The sequence below is a fragment of the Lynx canadensis genome, chromosome E3 (assembly GCF_007474595.2).
Source record: "Lynx canadensis isolate LIC74 chromosome E3, mLynCan4.pri.v2, whole genome shotgun sequence".
Lineage (NCBI taxonomy): Eukaryota > Metazoa > Chordata > Mammalia > Carnivora > Felidae > Lynx > Lynx canadensis.
Window position 1 is genome coordinate 8,557,297 of NC_044318.1, and position 21,186 is coordinate 8,578,482.

Below are 21,186 nucleotides of genomic sequence, written 5' to 3' on the forward strand. Positions count from 1 at the left end.
AAATCACTCCTGGTCACAAAGATGATGCACTTCCAATATTAACATGGAATCAGAGAGTAATTCCTTCTAGTTGGAGTGGACCTCCCAAGCCATCATTAAAAAACGGCAAATCTTAGTATCTCTTTCCTTGACAGGAACACCTAGAAAGACAATAAAACTCCCAGAACTGCCAGTTTCCACCACGCTGGCGGCCGAACCCGGCAGCTGCAGTCGCAAGAAAGGCCGACCCAACCGGCCCAGCAGGGGCGCCATTTGGCAAACGGACCGCCCTGCCACCATACTGCTTTCTATTTCAGACAACAAAATTGTCCAACACGGTCTAATAGAGTTAACTCAACCAGCTGTGTGGCTGACAGGTCCGCACCTGTTTTCAATGTCAGATCCGGCTCCTGAACAGCACGGTCTATTCCGGGCTCTTCTCACCATGCTAAAACACAGTAGAAAATTTCCCGGGGTACGCGTTCAGGAGCAAGCTCAGTGCCGATGATGGGCTGTGGCACAGAACTTAGGCTTATCAGAGATGTGCAAATGGCCCCAGACTATTTCGGACCCAAAGCGGAGGGAGCGGCCAGGAACCGAACTTGCCGTTAATGCCACGTTAGCTCCCTCACCTGGATGTGAGGGTGGCGCTCAGACCAGGCCCCGGAGATGAAGATACCCAACTGGAAGCTAGCGCTTCGCCCCGCGAAGGCAGCTAAGCAGCACCTCGGCCAACAGCGACATTTCCCACATGCAGGGAGCTGCATATGTTTCCATTTATTTGCATCCTATTGAGTATGCAGAATTCCTAATAAGGCAGGAGGAAGCAGCAGCAGCTGACAGCAAAAACAAGTCAGGAAAATAGGAATCCGCTGGTTAAGAAACACACCAAAACAGGGAAGGCTGGCACCGAGTCGCGATCCTTAATAAGAGCAGCCCCTTCCTCAGGAAGAACGGCAGGGAGCTGATCCAAGTAGAAAATACGCAGGAATAAGTTTTTCTATGATGGCAGCTTTAGAGTCTGGTTATTTATTGAGGCAATTTCTCCAATGACTTATTTCTATTTGCCTGTGTGGAAAGAGCATAAGAGCAACCTGTTCCTAAGACTTTGACCTCTTTTTTTTTTTTAATGCTGATTTATTTTTGAGAGAGAGGAAGACACAGTGCAAGTAGGGGAGGGGCAGAGAGAGAGGGAGACACGGAATCTGAAGCAGGTTTCAGGCTCTGAGCTGTCAGCACAGAGCCCGACGCGGGGCTTGGATCCACGAAACCTGAGATCATGACCCAAGGCGAAGTCGGACACTCAACTGACTGAGCCACCCAGGCGCCCCACTTTTTATTTTTTTTTACACCAAGAGTAAGAGAAGAAATTCACAACCAGGAATATGGTCAATGCAATGAACGGGTGGGATTCCTATAAAGCAAAGAGCGTGGCATGAATAGAAGCAACATAGGTGGTGATAACAGTACTGTTGTGTAATTAAACTGAAGTCTGAACTGTCCCCGCAACGTTCCAGTTATGTCAACTGGGATAAGTTGTCCCTTTACCTCTCTGAGCCTCAACTTCCTCATCTGTTAAACGGACAGAGCAGCATCTACTTCATGGTGGTGGGATGGGGAGGGAGTTGGTTAATTAGTAGCAAGAACCTAGCACGGTATGCCAGGCACACTCAAGACTCTCCATAAACGCCAATGGTTGTACGAGTGGGAATTCTGTTAGTTCTTGTTATTAATCGACATCTTTACTCCCCCCTCCTCCCACCCATATTGTTGAGAGAGGAGGGACCACATCAGGCTTCCACTGCTTTGCAACCTGTATCTTGTGGATTCGGAGGCAGAGAGTTCGGTCACTGTCTTTGTGTGGTCTAGATGACATCACATTGCCCCTGTGAACTTCATCACCTCCACCTGTTACGTGGGAATATACGCCACGTGACTTACAGAATTGTTGAGGATAAAAGGATCTTTGTATTTGAATCTAACAAGCTCTGAGTAATACTATTGTGACAGTTATTTGACTATGTCTCTGCAGAAGGGGGGACGGGCTAAATGATGGTCCCGTTAATCACGGATCCTCCCACACGGCGCCAAGCTTCAGGACGTGACTTCTTAGGAAAAGCAAAAAGGAAAGTGACTTTAAGGTACCACCCAACCTTTCAAGGGGTCCAAGAGGTGGAGGGTGGGAGCTTTACCAACACCAGGAACGTGCAGCCATTTATTAATCTGGGTCTTCTTGTTCTTTGCTTAGTTTTAGCACCTCCTGTGGGGAATGCAGGCCCTGGAGGAAGCCACCTGATGTCTAAAAGGCCCAACTTTAAGAGCCACAGGGGCAATGTGCCTCCTGCTCTGTGGATTAACAGTGACACCTCATGCCCCAGGGGGAAGCTGGGAGCTGGCCTGAGACGTGGCTTTGACTAGGGGTTGGCTCAAGTCAACAAGCATCATTCACCCCAGCTCTCCTTCTGCCATCTTCTCTGTTCCCAACTCTTCAAGGAAGATTCCCGCCTGCCCCCAGCACATCTTCTATGGAAGGTCTCCAGATACCTCCTCCTGCTGTCACAGCACAGGGATGGGGCGGGTCAGGGGATGTCTGAAAGGAATTCGCATCTGGAGGATGACGTTCTTGATGTGAGGAGACAACTGGAATTACTCTGACAGCCTCTGCTCTGTGCTTTCGTAACCGTCACTCAACAGTCCCTTGGGTAGAGGCAGTGTGGCGTCATGGTCAGAAAGACCTGAAACTGAGTCTACCCTCATAACATTTATGGTTTTCATTTCCTTATATAGCCTAAAGGCTTTCCCATCTCAGAGACTTTGCACGCTCTGTTCCCTTTGCCTGGAGGGACTGTTTCGGCCTTTTCTCACGTCTGGTTCCTCTTTCACCTTTCAGTTGTGATGGCCCCTCCAGAGAGATGCATTTTCTTCACCCACTCAAGTGAAGCCTTCCTCCCATCCTTGGAGTTTTCCATCTCAGGGCCCTGTATCCTTCCTTCTCAGCTGACATAACGAAGTACCATTATTTTATTTATTCGATCCCCTTCTCATCTTTGTCTAAATTCCCTAGGAGACCGTAATCTCATGAAGGTAGGGACAGTACTCTGGTTTTCCCTCCAGTGTCCCCCGCAAGGCTTGGCAATGAACACGAGATAAGTTCTTCAAACAAATGGACGAATGCAATTATGGCTCTTGCTCGCTCATCATACGACCTTGAAAAAGCCCCTTTCCTTTCCTGAACCTCTGTTTTCTTGTGTATAACATGAGGGGACCATCAGCTTATAGACAGAGCACTGGATACTGTTAGTCTAGAGCAACAATTGTACAGATACTCATCTTTTGCATTTTGACCTTTTTTGAAATAAAGATCATTTTATAATGGCTTGGGTCTTAAGACTCTATAAAATACAGTAATATCTCAGGCAGGGACCAAGGTCTTGGACTTAAAAGAAGTCCTCTGGAAAGCCACAGCGATGTAGCTACACGTACGTGTTTGTCATTTACGGAGCAAGTAAACAAAAAACGCTGATGCACTCTACTCCCCAATTTCCCCATCACCTCCCCCTCATTTCCTCTCTGAGGACTGCCTCCTCCCCACTTTCTTAGTTAATGAGACTACTTTCCAAAATTTTAAAAAATCCATTTTTCCTTCAAAAGCCCCAGGGAGTCCACATAATGAAACACACTTAATTAAGCCATGCAGAACAATCCTGCCACCTAGGAGGTATTTTTCATTCCATTTCCTTCGGTCTTTCGGAGAATCATATTCGTATCCAAGAACTAACATTCAGAGGCTCACATAGCACGGGCAGGGCAAGGAGTTAAGTGCTGTTCATGCCTTAGTGAATTCTTACAAACTCCCCACTGTGAGAGGGGACCAGCATCATCTCCCTTTTATAGATGACAAAATGAGGTCCAGATGTAGTTACTTACTTGCTCAAGTTCTCAAAGCTAACATGTGGCAGAAAAAGCTAGAATCTGATTCCAGAGACTGTGGATTTATAGGCTGGAATCCTCCAAAGGCTACAAATATATACCGAGCACAAATTATGTCCATCAAGGAGTCTTCTGTCTGGAATTACAGAGCCATAGTTGTCTTGCGTAAAATAACCTTTTAAAAGTGTTTATTTATACTATCCACTGTTGGTTAAATTCAGCTTTACCAAAGGCAACCACATTAATTTAAAGGGTATAATCCATCAGTTAGTTGGCATAATGCTACAGATTAGCTGCCAATATGCATATCCATCAAATTCTTTTGGTTGAAAGCAGCAGGAAACAAACTTAAACAACTTAAACCACTAAGGGAGTCTGGTGGTTAATATCTGAAAAGATCAGTGATAGGGCAGACTTCAGGTAGAGTATGATCATGGCTTTGGTCTGTTCTCCACGCTATGCTTCTCTTAGTTCTGTCTCAGGTGTGAGTCACCTCTAACTGCAGCCTGATTTCTTTCATGGAGAAAACTGGCAACAGAAATTCCAGGCCTCACAATCTGCACATTTCCTATACATCAAATGGCTACAATCTACGACCCATCAGACCAACTCAGACCCGTGTCTACTCATCAAGCAATCAGCATGGTGAGACGGATGGATGGTTTTTTGTTGTTGTTGCTGTTGGCTGTGGCCAAGGGCCTGCCCAGCACACGCTGCACAACGGAAGAAGGGAGGATTGCAATCTGGAGAAGCCAAGTGCCTTACACTCCACACCAAGCTCAGGGGTCTCCGCAGAAGCCTACCCCACTCCCCTGCTAACACTTTCCAACACCTTCCCATAGCACTGGAAACAAAGCTCAACACCTTCACCGTGGCCTCTAAGACCCCCGTCTACCTCTCCAAAGGCATGTTCCACTGACCGACCCATCCTGCTTCTGCTGTTCCGACCTGACTGCTGTGCCTCAAGCCATGCAAGCAACTTCCCAGCTCCAGTCCTTTGCCCGCACTGGCCCCCCATCCAGAACATTCTGGCCCCAGATCTTCGTATCATTTTCTTATTCGCTTCATTTGGATACGGGCCTAAATGTCACCTCCCCAATTATTGTATCTGAAACAACACCCTTTCATTCTCTGTCCCCTTATTCTGCCCTATTTCTCTTCCTATCCCATGTCAATACCAACCTGACATTATACGTTTGATCATATATTCTCAGTCTTCCCACCAGCCTGGGAACTTCGGGAGGGGAACCTTTGTCTGTTGTGTTTGTGGCTGCCCGTGTCCCATACCTACCACAGGGTTGAATACATGAACAAATGCATGTGGGAATTAAAGGAAGGGTGGGAGGGAGCAGAAGGGAAGGAGGGGAGAGATAAGGAGGGAGGATGCAGGGAAAGAGGGAGAGAAGGAGGAGGATGGAGGGAAAGAGGGAGAGAAGGAGGAAGAGGGAGGGAGGCTTTCATGGCTTTCGCCCAAGGGAAAAGGGAAGGAGGAAGGAAGGGAAGCATGAAACGCAGACAGTCAGGGATGAAACGTGTAACAGATACCAGGGACTCCTTTTGTTCTATGTGTTTTGTTTTGTTTTGTTTTGTTTTGTTTTGTTTTCACCTAGTCGGCTGAAGACAAACACTTTCTCCTAGTTCTGTGTTTGGAGCTCAGAGTCTATTTAAGAAAGGCTCTGTTTTGAAAGCTTAAGGTTTATTAAACTCAAGATCTGTAAAGGGCTCAGAGGCAGGCATGATGACTTCCTCCCCCATCTCCTACACAGAGTGGAAGATGTTTGCCAAGGCTTCGGCCTCCCTGCATATGTGTGAAGAGAACACTTTAAAAACCAAGGCAAAGGCGCCTGGGGGGCTCAGTCGGTTAAGCATCTGACTCTCGATCTTGGCTCAGGTCACGATCTCACAGTTTGTGAGTTCGAGCCCCGTGTCAGGTTCTACGCTGACAGTGTGGAGCCTGCTTGGGATTCCCTCTCATCTCCCTGGCTCTCTGTCCCTCCCCTGCTTTCTCTCTCTCTCAAATAAAAAATAAACTTTAAAAAAAGATGTTAAAAATCAAGGCAGACAACTCCACTGGGACCTGCCCTACAACCAGCATCAAGATTAAATATTGCTTCCCTCTTCCTTTTTACCTTCTATTTCTTTCCTTCTGCCTGGTCAGAATTACTGAGACTCCCTTGCTGATGTTTTTGCTCAATTCTTTGCATCCAGCTAATATTTACTGGCGCTCCTCAGAGATGCACAAAGTCTGAAGGGACGCGTTCTAGAACTCATTTAAAGGGAGCTGATGACTCTGCAACTGAGCTTTCGACTATTCTCATAAAAATTCTCCCAGGAAAGGTCAACTTCTACCCTCTGTTCTCTCCTCTCTTCATTCTTGGCAACATGCCAACGCTGATCTCTGTGCTAATGACAATAATAATAAATTGATGTTGACAGTAAAACTATTAACGTTTTCAGGGAGGTTTTGTGATTTATAAAACGAAACCCCATGCATTGCATTTCTGTGACAAGTCAACTTGCAAGGCACGCCAATGACTCCTGCCCCAAATGGGGAGATCTCTGTACACGCTTTGGGGCACTGGGAAACTTCCTAGGGCCTCATGAAAACACACCTGGAGAGTCCTCTTTCCTGGGGCTGCCAGAGGGTCAGAGGAGCAGGTGCTGAAGTCAGAGAGGCCATCGTGGTCCTGGTTGTGCCACTAAATGACCCTGGGAAAGTCCTTTTTCTCCCTGAGATTTTTCTTTCTCATGCAAAAAGAGGAAAAATGATACCACGGGTCTCATGGAGCTGTTGTGAGAACAGAATAAGATAATACAGGTCAACATCCTTAACACAGCATCAAGACCAGAGCAACTGCTGTGTTAGCAACTACCACCACTCACCCACTGACACACATTTAAGTGTCTACATCATGCTAGGTGGTGGTGTATACAGTAACGATGGCCAGGTCCCTGGAGATGTTCTTCTTCATCTCCAGCAGCACCACCACATTATTATTATTCATCACAAAGGACCTAGAAGGAAAGAGGATACAGGTGCAGTGGAAGCAACCCATCTAGCTCTGGGAGAAAGAAAATCTGGGTCTCCCATGTTTCTGCCATTAACGAGTCTCTCATCAGTGAAAAATGAACCCTGTGTCTTCCAGGCCTCAATTTCCTCACTTGTAAAAAGGAAAGAGAAGCAATGGACAATCTCGATGTTACAAAACCAGCTGAAAATAATCTGTAACAACTAATAACATACTTGGCGAATTTGGGCCATAAACAAGGAAAAATCAGATCAGAACCACATACTTGACAAGGTGTAGGTGATCAAGGGACCTTTCCAGCAGTGACCGGTAACACACAGCATGGGCTCCATCAGACTCCCTTGTTTGCCGTTTATTGGACAGGTTCTAGGATATTGCAAAAGGCTAGATCCCTGCCCCACCACCACTGAGAACAAATCTCTCTTCCCAGCTTTAGAAGAACATCTATGACTTAATCCACTCTGATGGGTGGGAACTCCCCGTGGGTAGTTCAGGAAGTACTTGTCTTTGGGCAAAGTCAAATTCCCATCTGTAAGTTGAACAGAAAAGTAGGTTTAGGACCCAGGGCCACAGAGAATGACCACTTAGCCCCTGATGACTATGTCCTAGACACTCCCAGCTGAAACTTTTAAAACACTGTGTTTGTTTGTTTGTTTTTGAGAAAACGTGAGTGAAAGATTAGGGGCTCCTCTCCAATATTACGGGGTGTCTCATCGCAGAGAATCACAGACTAGCAGATTTTTTTACATGACTTCTCTAGAATGTCTGTCCAATAATGTTGAAGGCATACAGAACGACAGAGACCTATGTTGTCCACAGACCTACTTGTTTGGACCCAGGTGGAAGATCCGTGGAGGTGGAGGTACCAAACTTCCTGTTACCACTCATTCTGTTATCTACCACTCTTAAGGCTCATCAAGTTCTTATTTGGGTGATGATTATGAATGATGATGATTATGATAAAATAGTAAAATACAAGATGCATAAAGAGGCCATTGATGTAATACAAGTAAGTAGCCCAGAAGGGGATGAAAATAAACTGGGCAGGCCTTCTTGATAACACCCAGTTGACCATCTCCAGGTAGGAGGAAGGTTCCTATACAAGATGGCAGCCTTGGAGGCTCCTGAACTTACCTCCTCTCACGCACACCAAATCTAGAATTACACATGCAGCAATTACCTCCGAAAGAAATCCGGAAACTAGATCAGTGACTCCTATATATCAAGTGAACAATACCCACATCAAAGTGGGTAGGAAAGGCCGAGATACTCTGCCATAAACACTAACCACCTGCACAGCAACATACAGCTGGGACTTCCCGACTCCCAGCTTCCTCCTGAGGAGTGAAGGGTTTGGACCCAACACCTAGAGCTCCAACCTTTAAAACTTCCAGATAGGCATGTGGAATTACCGTCATCAGTGTTTCATATTTTTTAAGATTTGCTGAAAATATAATTTTTTGTGACACCTTTCAATTTTTAAATGTTGGGATTTATTCAAGTTTTGAAAACAATAAAAACATTCTGAGTCAAAAAAAAAAAGGAAAATACAACTTCAGGTCAATTTGCAACCTCAGAAAGTAGTGTAACAGGGTTTCGACCAAACAAAGCTGATTGGAATTCTAGCTTCATTTTATGTTAGCTGTGTGCCTTTTGTCCGGTTATATAATTTCTCTGGTCCTCAGTTTCACCAACTAAAATATGAGTTATTATGATTCATAATTGGCCTGCTGGTAATAAGTCTATTCAGCATCCATTGTCTTCTTCCTTGTTCTTAACAGAATTCACATTTGTTAAAACATCATGTTTGCCATAAAGCTTGATAGACCTTGGGGGGAACTTCCCCCATCCCCAATTCTTAGAGTAATCTAGATTGGTTTAATGTATTCCTATTTGCCTTTTCAGTGATTGGACTGGGAATCCAGAATTAAGCAGGTGAGTACATGGCATTTTCAAAATGGCTGTTATTGGCCCAAATATAGACACATGACCTAATTTGGCCATGAACAAAGAAGTCATCCGAGGTGTGGCTGACAGCAAACTTAAGGTCCCAAAGAAAGAGGTCTGATAACAAAGACTACAATTACCAAAGAGCAGAGTCAAGAGATCATAGGGAAAAGAACAAGAGCCTTGATAATACTGCTTCTGAAGTCCACCCTACCTATGAAATTCCAATCAAATAATTCACTCACATACCGAATTTAGTTGACAGTTGCAGCAAAAATATCCTAGATGCACATCTAAAGATTATAGATAATTTATTTAAAGTGACTAGCACAGAAAAGACACTTAATACATGGCAGGGCACTTTAAAATTTCCATTACATCACATTTTAAAATATATATGTTTCTATAAGGTAACTTATGAAACTTGAAGTTACACACACACACACACACACACACACACACACACACACACTGATGTATTAATTAACTTGCTAAAACTTCCTTTTACTAATAGTGATGGAAATATAAAGGAAATGAGTCCACATCTCAGGAGAGCTGTTCTTCCTCACACAGGAAACTGAGTAGCGTGTGTATTTATTCCTTGTGTTTGGACAGGACTTAACCAAACGAAGCAAAATCTCCGGAACTGATGGTGGGGATTTGGACAAGAGTACACCAGACATGAGCAGATCAGCCAGTTCAGTCCCCAAACTGTGAAGCCTGGATAAAAACATGGCTGGCCTCCCCCCATGCCCATGCCAAACCTAGCTGGCAAACTAGCCTAACAGGGGCTCCTCCAGCCCTGGGATCCATGACAGGCGGTCAGGCACCAGGAGGCTGCATGGGGGCTCAGTCACACTGCAGGCAGGCAGCATCTATGTGGAGGCAAGAGAAGGGGACCAAGGCAGAGAACAGGTGGAAATGCCCACCCATACTGGCTGTCCAGCACGAGGAGGGCTTCTGTCCTATATACAAGGAGGTGCATAGACAGACACTCTTCCAGGAGAGCCAACAAAAGACAGCCTGTAAATAAACTGGCCCTTCACATGTGCCCTTTACACTGTGGCACAGGTGCCCCCCTTGCGGCATAAAGGGTTTTTAACTTATTGTTTTGTATTGCATCAGATGTCTTCCAGATCATGTTAAGAATGAAGCAAAAGCAGGGGCGCCTGGGTGGCTCAGTCAGTTAAGCGTCCGACTTCAGCTCACGTCATGAGCTCACAGTTCGTGGCTTCCAGCCCCGTGTTGGGTTCTGTGCTGACAGCTTGGAGCCTGGAGCCTGCTTCAGATTCTGTGTCTTCCTCTCTCTCTCTGTCCCTCCCCTACTCATGCTCTCTCTCTCTCTCAAAAATAAATATTAAAAAAATTCTTTTTTAAATAAAGCAAAAGCAGAGGTTTTGCCCCCTTCTTGAAGTATCACTTTCTCATCTCTCCAGATGCAAAGCTTGGCTTGCCATCGGTGTCCTGACTCCAGCCGAGTACGGTATTGGCTTCTTCTGACTCCAAGAATTGGCTGCTCGGATGATTTGCCTGGCACTTCATCGTGTGATTGGTCTTACTTTCTCCATGTATTGATTAAAACTGCTGGTATGATTATCTAACTCTCCTAGGGTGCACTCAACCTGGGCATACTAGCAATGGCCACAGATTATAGAACTCCACAGGGCCCACAGTGCCTGCCATGATGTCTAGCATACAGCAGACACCATAAAGACACCCACCAGGCTCCATAACAGAAGCAGGGCACAGACAGTCTCCATGGGAAAAAGAGGGGGCCGAAGTTCCCAGCCCAACTCTTTCTCCCCAAGATTCTCCTTTCCCTTGGGGCTTATTTGCCAAGGAATGCTGAAGTTCCTCGAGGTTTCAGCCCGGTTAGTCTTCTGATTCTTCCTTACCCAACCCTAGGTGATGTCACCCAATCCTAGGGTTTCAACCGCCACCAATAAGCTTTGAAATGTGTGTTGCATATTTCGGTGTCAACTGAGACCCTCTTCTTCAATTGCCTACGTGAGATTTCCACTCGGGTGTCCAGCGTGTGTTCCATGAACACGCTCGAAATTAGATGCTCTTCCTGACCCCCTCCTCTCTACACCTGCTGCTTCCCCAGTTTTGTGAAAGGCACCACCATCTACTCAGCCGTATAAGTGCCAAATTCTTGATTAATATCTTTTATCACTTTATGTTCATCTGTGAAGCCTTGTTCATTTTACTGCACAACGCACATTAAGCTCACTCACTCCTCTCTGAATACACGGCCATTACTCTCACACAAGTCTCTGCCTGCTCTCCCCTGGACTATGCCACAGTCTCCTAACTGATCCCTGTGCTTACACATTAAGATCCTCTGCCCCCAAAATACTGTCTGTCAGCAGGCACCAGAGTAATGAGGAGGGTGCTTTTTCTTTGCTTTATCGTCTCACAGAAGAGAGTTGCAGCAAATTATTAGTATACGTCACCAAATTAACAAGTTTCAAAATGAAAACTGTCTCAGCGTCCAACCCTGGGGGAAACAGATCGATCCATATTCTTGTTAGGCATGCGGGTCCCCAAATCCAAAGACTCGCATCGGGCAAATCTGAACAATATTTGTGCTGCATGTATGACCCCGAAACCACCTTTCCCTCAAGGTAAAGGCATGGCCAATTTCTGGTCCTTTCAAGTTGCCAGCATCCAGTCCCCACCATTTGTCAAGCTATTCATTGGATGCCAGTTGGAAATGATTGACTTGCATTGCAGGGTTGGCATACGGTACCTTTGACTTCCAGCCAAAAAAGACACGGCTGTGTTCCAGGAGAGATGCTACAAGCAGAGATGATGCTGAAGAGAGGCTGTTGACTTAGCTGTCAGGCTGAACACCCAGGGAGCAGAGACCACCTCTCATGGGTCTGTCAGGACACAGGCGGGGTCAGCTCAAGCTGTGCACCCGGCCCTGGGAAGGAGGACGATTAACAGATCGGGTGCCAACTATAGCCTAGATGCTTGGCTGAGTGTATTACACGCATGTAAGTGTCACCACAGTCCCCTAGGGCTGGAATGATCTCTGTTTGCAGTCAAGAAGTGGAGGCTCAAAGAAATCAAGTAACTTGCCCAAGATAACCATGGCACTTTCCGAACTCACGTTCCACAAAGTCACAAAGTCTGGTGGAATGCACTTTGCGTTCTCACTCTGGCACTTACACCTGGATTCTCTCGAATCTCATTTCTACATATCTCTTGCTGATGTGCTTTGAGGCTCAGCCTTTCTTCCTCATCACGGAGTCCAGAGCCCCAGTCAGATTTGCAGCACAAGCCCACAGGACGGCCGGGTCTCGTGGGTGCCTGGTGCCATTGCCAGAAATGTTTGTCGAGCATACAGTAATCCCACAGATAAATATCTGCAAAGAGTTATCACATTCACCCAGGGAAGTTTTAACTCCGGTCAAGCTCAGAGACTTAACGGAGTAGGCCCTTTTATTGGCAATAAAAAAAGAAACCAACAGTGTTAATTCTGACTTCTTAAAAACAAACAAACAAAAAAAACCAAAAAGGCAGCCCAGCTTAGGGCAGTCTGTTAATGGGTCATTAAGCCAGGAACTTTTCCTGTGGTTATTTTAGAAATGAAGACTGAAAAAAGTATCAAGGAGGGGGGCCTGGGTGGCTCAGTCGGTTAAGTGTCCAACTTCGGCTCAGGTCATGATCTCGCAGTTTGTACATTCGAGCCCTGCGTTGGGCTCTGTGCTGACAGCTCAGAGCATGGAGCCTGCTTCAGCTTCTGTGTCTCCTTCTCTCTCTCTCTGCCCCTCCTTTCTCTCTCTCTCTCTCTCTCTCTCTCTCCCTCTTTCAAAAATAATTAAACATTTAAAAATTTTTAAAAAGATAAAAGTACCAAAGTAACTTGGAAATGAATTAAGCTCACACATATAGATCTTCCTTCCATTTCGTTTTCTGTCAGGGTCATAATTTACAATATTATTGCTTCTTTTCGTTTAAATTTTTTGTTTGCTTGTTTGTTTATTTTGACAAAGAGAGAGAGCACAAGCTGGGAAGGGGCTGAGTGAAGCAGAGACAACCGGGCTCCATACCATCTGTACAGAGCCTCGTGTGGGGCTCAAACTCACGAACCATGAGACCATGACCTGAGCCAAGATCAAGAGTCCGATGCTCAACTGACTGAGCCACTGAGACGTCCCAATATCGTTGCTTTTTAAAGCAGAAGGCTGATAAATCACGAAGTTAATTTAAAACACGTAAGTGCTCAAGCCAGATATCGTCAATTAAAGTCAAATAACTTCTCTTCAATAGGAATCCATTAACTCTCCTGGGAGAAGATGTTCTTTCCCCACTCATCTGGGCTAAAGATCTACTTGAACACTTCTGACCTCCAAGACACTTGTCCACATCCTGCTTCCTTAACTAAAATGGAAGCCACGGGATGTACAGTCATAATTCAGTCATTAAAAAGCAAGGTAGAAATCTATTTCTCACTTCCCTGCCTGTAAATAGCTTGCAGTCTAATAAGTATAATTATAGAAACAACAATGACAATCATCACCACAATAATAATAACAACAGTAATTTTTGAAATGCCTCCTACCAGCCAGGCTTGTGTTTCAACATATATGCTTTCACTTAATTTTGGTACAATAAGATGACTACCCCCCTACACACACACACACACACACACACACACACACGTGTGTGTGCATTTTAGAAAAAATTATGGGTTTAGCATGGTTAGTAACTTAAACTTGGTAAGCAGTACGTGGCTAATTCCAAACCTGGCCATACGGACTTTTCTCTGTACCGAACTGCCTTCTTCCCACTGGCCATGCTCCTCCCAGGGTAAGCCTTTAGCAAGAGAGTTTAGGTCTAAAAAGAATCCACCTTTTGGGGTGCCTGGGTGGCTCAGTCAGTTAAGCGTCCGACTTTGGCTCAGGTCATGATCTCACGGTTCCTGAGTTCAAGCCCCGCATTGGGCTCTGTTGTAACAGTTCAGAGCCTGGAGCCTGCTTTGGATTCTGTGTTCCCCTCTCTCACTCTGCCCCTTCCCCCCACCAAAAATAAAATAAACATTAAAAAAATTAAAAAAAAAACAAACACAAAGCTACCAGAAAGATGTTTGGGAAATGTCAGCAAACATTGAGCCATCTCAACCCCAATCCACTTCTCCTTAGGTGTTATGATTCCCCAGAAGGACATCCCTTTCCTTTCCTCCTGTACCTCCAACCTAGTGAGACGAGCCCCCGCTATGAGATATTGCACTGCCCCTTAGGCCTCAAAGACAAGTCACAAATGGCAACACTGAACACTGCCTGACCCAATATTTATATGGGGGCTTTCTCTGTCTCGCCATCCAGGGATAATTGGTGTCTAGCATACAGAGGGACTAAATGCCCCGTGGGGAATGAATCAGTGGCAATCCTGTGGACTGTGGCATACAGACCCATCTGTTCCGCTACCTGTTCTGTATCTACAAGTTATGTTATAATAGTAACGACGTATAGATTGCAGTCCATATGTCAGGCTCTGGGCTAAGAGGCAAATACTTCTCTTGTCCCCCTGTTATGTCTCAGGAGGCAGCCTTGGAGGAATTAAGGGACTTGTCCAAAGCCTTCGATCTAGAAGAGTTCTAATCTGGGATTCAAACCCAGGCTTTGGTGCCAGACTTTTCAGCCTGAGGCCACATTGCCTCCCAGAGGGCCCTATCCACCAGAGGCCTGGACGGACTCTTGGGACAGGACTGGACAGAACAGCCTCGGTTCCACACCAGCAGAACAGGTAATGTTCTACCTTCACAGCTCCAGGAATTACCAGTGACGTGCTCTGTGCTTGGTGAAGGGACAGATGTTTAATAACTTTGCAGTAGCAAGGAGGAGGTTACATAACATGGCTGAGCTATTTTTGAACTTTATAAAATGCTGACTGCTCTTTTCAAAGTGCCTTCTGTAAAACCAGGAATATTAAACATAAAGAACATTTTCCCCTTTCCCCCACCTTTTTTTCCCCCTGAAATCCCAGGGACAGAAACAGGTCCAATGCAAGATCATTAACACGTCATCCTGAGCAAGCAGTCTTTTCTACCAGGTCCCACGTCATAAGAAGTCATGGTTACAGTGCCCTAATAACACAAGCTCTGGGTAGGAGATTACAAGTCACGTCCCTGAAGACCACACAGGGACATGTGTAACTGGTTCCAAGATGGCACACTCCACCAGTCAAAGAGGGACCCCAGATCCCCACATCAATGTAGCTCTACAGCCATCCATGTGAGTTTATCCGAACTTCTTCCAAGGTATTTGCATCCTCCTGACTACGTGGTGGGAGTAATGACACCTACTTGGTGACTGGATGCTTTGCGGAACCCTGAACTGGAGAGTCCTGGGATTCCAACTCGACTACAGACACTGAGGATCCCTTACGTTACCAACCTAAATGTCCATCCGAGGGGGATGGTTAAACAAACAATGCAATAGTTACATGCACAACAGAACGCAAGACAGCACCTAAGATGAATATGCTAGAAGGACACGGGTCCTCATAGATGGATCTTGAACCACAAGGCTGACGTAAAGGAAACTGGAATGTATCAAACACCGCTCATGTGCATTAGAAAGAACTGTGTCTTGGGTCTGAGGTTGCAGAGACGTCTGTACTAAAAGTAAAAACATGCACACAGATCTGGATTCCTACCAAGTTCATGGCAGTGTTTTTCCCTCTCAGGGAGAGAAAAGGAAGAAAGTGGGACTCGGGAGAGGTATATCAGGACTGCTACGTGGTCGGTAATGTGTATTTCTTTTAAAAATTTGAAACCAATGTGACATATTGGGGTGGGTGTTTCATCAGACTCTGTACTAGCTTTTTGTTCTTCCCTCATATTTTTAAAAAAGCCCTTGTTACCTGAGTCTGTCGCAATGCAAACCTCCTTCTTCAGCACACTGTACGTTCTTTGAGGACGGAAGTTATGTCTTCATTCCTGTGTGTACTTTGGGGGCTAGCATGGGTTCCACTGGAAGGAAGGAATGACTGATAGAGGAGAAGAGAATGGTGTCCTTAATGCGTTTCTGAAAAACTGCCATTTGGGGGCTTTCTCCAGCTCCCAGCCCTTCCCTTGCCTGGCAAACTGCTCCTCTGGCCTGGATGAGTTTAAGAAACACCGTGACAGTGGGCAAGTATAGTAAGAAGCCACCGCTTGCACCACATTCCAGCCTCGCACACAGGGCGAGCATCGCCAGCGGTCCACGGAAGGAGAGAGGTTTCATTAAACACCAGGCAGTGGATGACGGCTTACCACACTTGATCCATTACTACTCTGGGGCTGAAGCACCATCTACAAAAATTGCTGCATTCAAAACATAACTCCTAGAAACAGCATGACAGCATTTCACAGCAGTGGGGTTTTTTTTTTTTTAGGAACAGAATTCGGGATGGTCACTCGAAGGAGCTCTGTATGTCTTGACAATTATCCTTCTCCAATGCCTTTTCCTGTATACATTATATTTCAATTGCCCTAAAATTGAGTTATGTTTTCATCAAAATTATACATTTCTGAATATTCCAGCTGCAGGGCATTTTTGATGAGAAGTGAGTACTCATTAGCCCAGCCCTCGTGTTTGCGCTGGCAGAAATCCTGCCTCTGTAAGAGGCTTCCAGGCCTCATACTCATTTCCCGGAGTTCCCTCCTGATCTTTAGGCAATTCTTCAAAACGCTCAAAGCGGTAATGGAGAAACAGGATGGCTAAAGAGAGAATCCGAGGGGAAGGGGAAATTCTGAAGGACCACAATTTCTTAATTCAAGAGTTTATTTTCCATGTGTATACCAATTTTATTTTTTTTTAATTTTTTTAATGTTTTTATTTTTTTGAGACAGAGAGAGACAGAGCATGAGCAGGGGAGGGGCAGAGAGAGAGGGAGACACAGAATCCGAAGCAGGCTCCAGGCTCCGAGCTGTCAGCACAGAGCCCAACATGGGGCTCGAACTCACAGACTGTGAGATCATGCCCTGAACCGAAGTCGGATGCTTAACTGACTGAGCCACCCAGGCGCCCCTGTGTATACCAATTTTAAAGATGTATAATCTTTCCACACGTGCACACCTCTGGACTCAGAGATAATCCCTGCACTGTAGCAGATTCAAGGTCCTAAAAACTCCCAGAGTCACTTTGGAGTGACGTGTTACTCTGCTGGTAATAAGCCTACCTAGTCTGCCTACTGTCATTTCTAATGACCAAAAACAACGTCACTGGTCATTCTGACAGGTGGTCAATAATCACTGGGGGCCAGGCACGGCGCTAAGCAGTACTTTTCACGCATCGCCTCATTTCATACTCAGGACAATCCATGGAACATTGGTTCTCAGTGCATGGTCCCCAGACCAGCAATATCAGCAGCACCGAGGAACCTGCTACAATTGCAAATTCTGTCCCCGCATCTCCCGTGGCCCCCGGAGCTACTGAATTACAGACTGAGTGTGGAGCCCCGAAATCTGTGGTTTAACAAGCCCTCCTGGTGATTCGGATGCACGCTCAAATTTGACGAGCACCCCCTAGGAAGCAATGCTACCATCACCACTTGGCAATGAACAACTGAGGCGCGGAAAGGTAAAATGGTTATCCAAGGCAAACAGAAAGTGGGCCAGACAAGATTTGAACCCTGATAAATCGAGGCCTGGAGTCCAGGCCCTTAACCACAGAACTACACCACGCATTACGTACAGAAGGAGCGTGGATTAAATCACCAGACGTCAGGCAAAAGCATGCAAAATGGGTGCAGGGGTGATCATTCTAAATGTCAACAGCCAAGCCATAATGATGGGTCACAAAGAACAATGACACTCCTGAGAAACACCGAACTTAAACGTCCACCAAGATGCGAGTGGTTGAATACATTAGGATACATCCACGTGATGGAATACAATGAGGCTTCAAAAGTGGTATCTGCCAAGATTTCCGATGACCTACAAAAATAGGACACAAGAAGGGAAGAAATTCAGACACAGACTCAAACAGAGGATGGAACACCCAGCGTGGGCAGTTTTCCCAAACTGTGACATGTTGGTGGGGACGTGGGAAGCCTGGTGACTTCACAAACTGCTTGCGTGGATATAAATTGGTAGAGTTACTTTGTGGGACAAATTGGCAACAGACACTTCAATTTTTAAATGCGTGTGCTCTGTGACCCCAGAGTTCTACTTCTGAGAATCCGCCCTGGAGAAACCCTGACACATGTGCACAGAGACATGTGGGAGGGTGATCCCTGTGGTTTAGTTTGTGATGGAAAAAGAAAAATCAGAAACAACCTGAATTTCTATCATTATGGAGACTGGATAAACAAACCATGGTATATCTCTATTGAGAGAGGTAATGTGCACAGGTTTGAAAGAATACACACACACACCCATACGTATGTATATCGACACCCACATATGTATCTGCATACATTCATACATATGTATGTGTGTATATATATATATATATATCTTTGTACATATATTCGTATATGTGTATATATCTATATATAAAAATATATGCATATGTACACACACACGCACGCTGGAGATACGGTTATAGATAGAAAATGGATAGATCGAGAGATACGTAGATGGATATGGAGACAGGTCTCGTATGTAGGTTTCCAAGGTGTATCACCGAGTAAAAACAGAAGGTTGCAGAGAACGAAGCATGATGGAACTTAAAAACGAAAGATGAGCCGGGGGGTGAGGGGAGGCGAGACTAAGATCAATGGAACAAAGCAAGTCCCATAAGCGCACGCACAACACTCCCTACCGTCAGGGCACATTTCCAGCAGCAAGTACGTATGTGTTGCTCTGAGTATTTCAACAACCAAAGAAGCAAACAGACAACAAAACACTGGTCCCATTCTGGGACACAAGCAAAGACGGCCCTCTTACTGGTGCAGGGTGTGTGGTGGGGCCTCCGGCTTCTCCGTCTGCCCGTAGCAGCTGGCCTTGGCCTCAGGGATATAGGAGAACCTCTCCAACATGGAATACGCAGCAGTGGTTAGGATGCCCAGGCCGTCCCTCACTCGCGCCTCCAGGCTGTAGTCCCAGTCGTCATAGGAGACTGAAATGAGTCCTGATGGAAACTCTTTGGGGATGAGCTCCGTGTTCCCAGAAACCAAGCTGGGGACGATCCAGAAGAAATCATATCCAGTGAGGCCCAGGGAGCGGGCCTCACTCAGGATGAGAACGGCCTCATCTTTGGAACAGTAGAGCAGGATGACAGAAGAGTGGATCTTCTTCAACTGGACTTGCGTCTTTGCGTCCTCGAAGGAAGTGTCCAGGGTGATCACGTTCTGCATGTCCCAGCCCACAAAGCTGTTGTCCACTGTGGTCTTGATGAAGCTGATAAAGTCCCTGTAGCCAGGGAAGATGGTGGTCACCAAGGAGAAGACATGCCAGTCGTAATCCTGCATGATCTTCAGCATGACCGTGGCTTGTTGCTGGATGGACGCTCCAAATTGGAAGAAGGTTGACGTCGGATCCTGCCAACAGGTTAAAAAAAAAAAAGAAAGAAAGAAAGAAAGAAAAAGAAAAAGCAAAACAGAGGATGAGGCAGAAGGTGGATTATATATAACCATCTGTCTTTATAGGCTTTAAAAATGCCTTCTTAGAAGGGAGGGAAAACATATCACACACGTATTCATCCCCAAACATTCCTGAGCACCTACTATATGCCACACTTGGGAACAGATGCCGGGAATACACAAAGGAGAGAGACCCTGAACTTGGGAGCCCACAGTCTGGTGCCTGAAGGACATCTGTTATTTGTTCCAGCTCATTTTCCTCTAGTTCATTCCACAACCTGCCCCCCACCCCCACCTTTGGGCCCATGTGGCTTCAACACAATGAACTCTATCTGGCCCCAGGCTCTGGACTGGAAAATGAATTCAGGGGAGACAACATCAGGACACAGAGACACAGTCCTGATGACATACTTGGAGCACCTGGAGTCTGCTATGCCTAAAGACTTTCACTCTAGACCTGTTGGCTGTGTGAACCAACAAGTCCCCAAGTTCACCTGAGCCACTTTGAGTAGGATTTCTGTCATGTGGACTCTAGACTCCTGTGTAATATAAAGTATAATAAATGCTAGGTGGACATCTATCTGGATGTCTATGTGAATCAGCAAGTATCTGTTGAACACTTACCTAACTATGCAGCAACACCATTTTAGAACTTGGGGAAACAATGATATATAAGACAGACAAAGACAGGGTCTCTGCCTTTGTACATGTGGCGGGAATTTGAGGAAGAACAATTTCCAGGGACTAGAGGCTGAGAGAGGCACAAGGAGATGCCGAAGGAGTATCGGGGTGAAGAAGAGGGGAAATGAGTGGGCATTAGAGTCAGCGGAGACCTGCAGATACACCTTGGCTATTCTAAGAGCTGGAGATAAATCATTATGGCTCATGACGTAGGAGGGAGATGAGATGATGGTGAAAAGGCTTGGCAGAAATCCCATCATGTGTGGCTTCAGGGATGTGTTCAGAGGCTGAGACCTTATTCAAGCATAAGAGGGAGCTGCTGGAAAGTGACATGGCCATTTGTGTTGGGTTAAAGGGCCCCTTAATAGTCCTAGCATCTCCCCAAGTCATGATCTGATCATGAGAACATACTTCCATTTAGAAAAGGCAGGCGATGCCTACGGTTATGTCATTTACAAACCACCTTCATGCCTCTTAACTCGTTAAATCCCCCACAAGATCCTATGAAGGTGGTGTTATTGGCAGGGGGAAATGAGGCTCAAAATGAACTCAGGTTCTGGTTCCACGGCCAGCCCCCTTTCCGAAACACAGCCACGACTTTCTTGGGACCATTGAAGATCTACAGATAGCAGATGCTGAAACCATGCTGTTGACTGGCTGGCCTGGCACAAAGATGCCAGCTAAACGGAAGGTATGCCTGTGTGTCACAGCAAAACACAATTTGACAAGTGCTGAGATAGATTCCTCCCCCTCCCCCACCCCAGGGAACTAAAAGGATTCTCAAGGGGTCCTTATTATACTGCAGCCATGTTTTCATTTTCCATTCTGTAGTTACCATATGCATTAACCTCAAAACTATGAATACAGGGGTTCCAGTGTGTGTGTGTGTGTGTGTGTGTGTGTGTGTGTGTGTGCGTGCGCGCATGCGTGAGTGTATTAAGAGTGGATGATTCCATTCGTCTTTCCAAACAATACCTTGTAGCTGTGCATGGCACTCCTTTAAGAAGTCTGCAGAGTTTTCCCCCTGGGTGCCCACAGAATAGAAAGTTTTATCTGAACAGGCCAAAAGCTACATAGTTCTTCGAAATACTTCCCTTTT

The 21,186-nt window shown here is 45.8% G+C and overlaps 1 protein-coding gene across 1 annotated transcript in view; it reads right to left on the minus strand.

Moving 5' to 3' along the window:
• LOC115504318 (glutamate receptor ionotropic, NMDA 2A) overlaps positions 1–19,360 on the minus strand; it is an 81,789-nt gene extending 62,429 nt beyond the window's left edge. Inside the window, exon 1 of the mRNA XM_032591634.1 lies at positions 18,772–19,360. Within this exon, the coding sequence (XP_032447525.1) occupies positions 18,772–19,307 (536 nt within the window). The 5' untranslated portion in view covers positions 19,308–19,360. The remainder of the gene's footprint in view (positions 1–18,771) is intronic.
• Between the last annotated feature and the right edge of the window lie 1,826 nt (positions 19,361–21,186).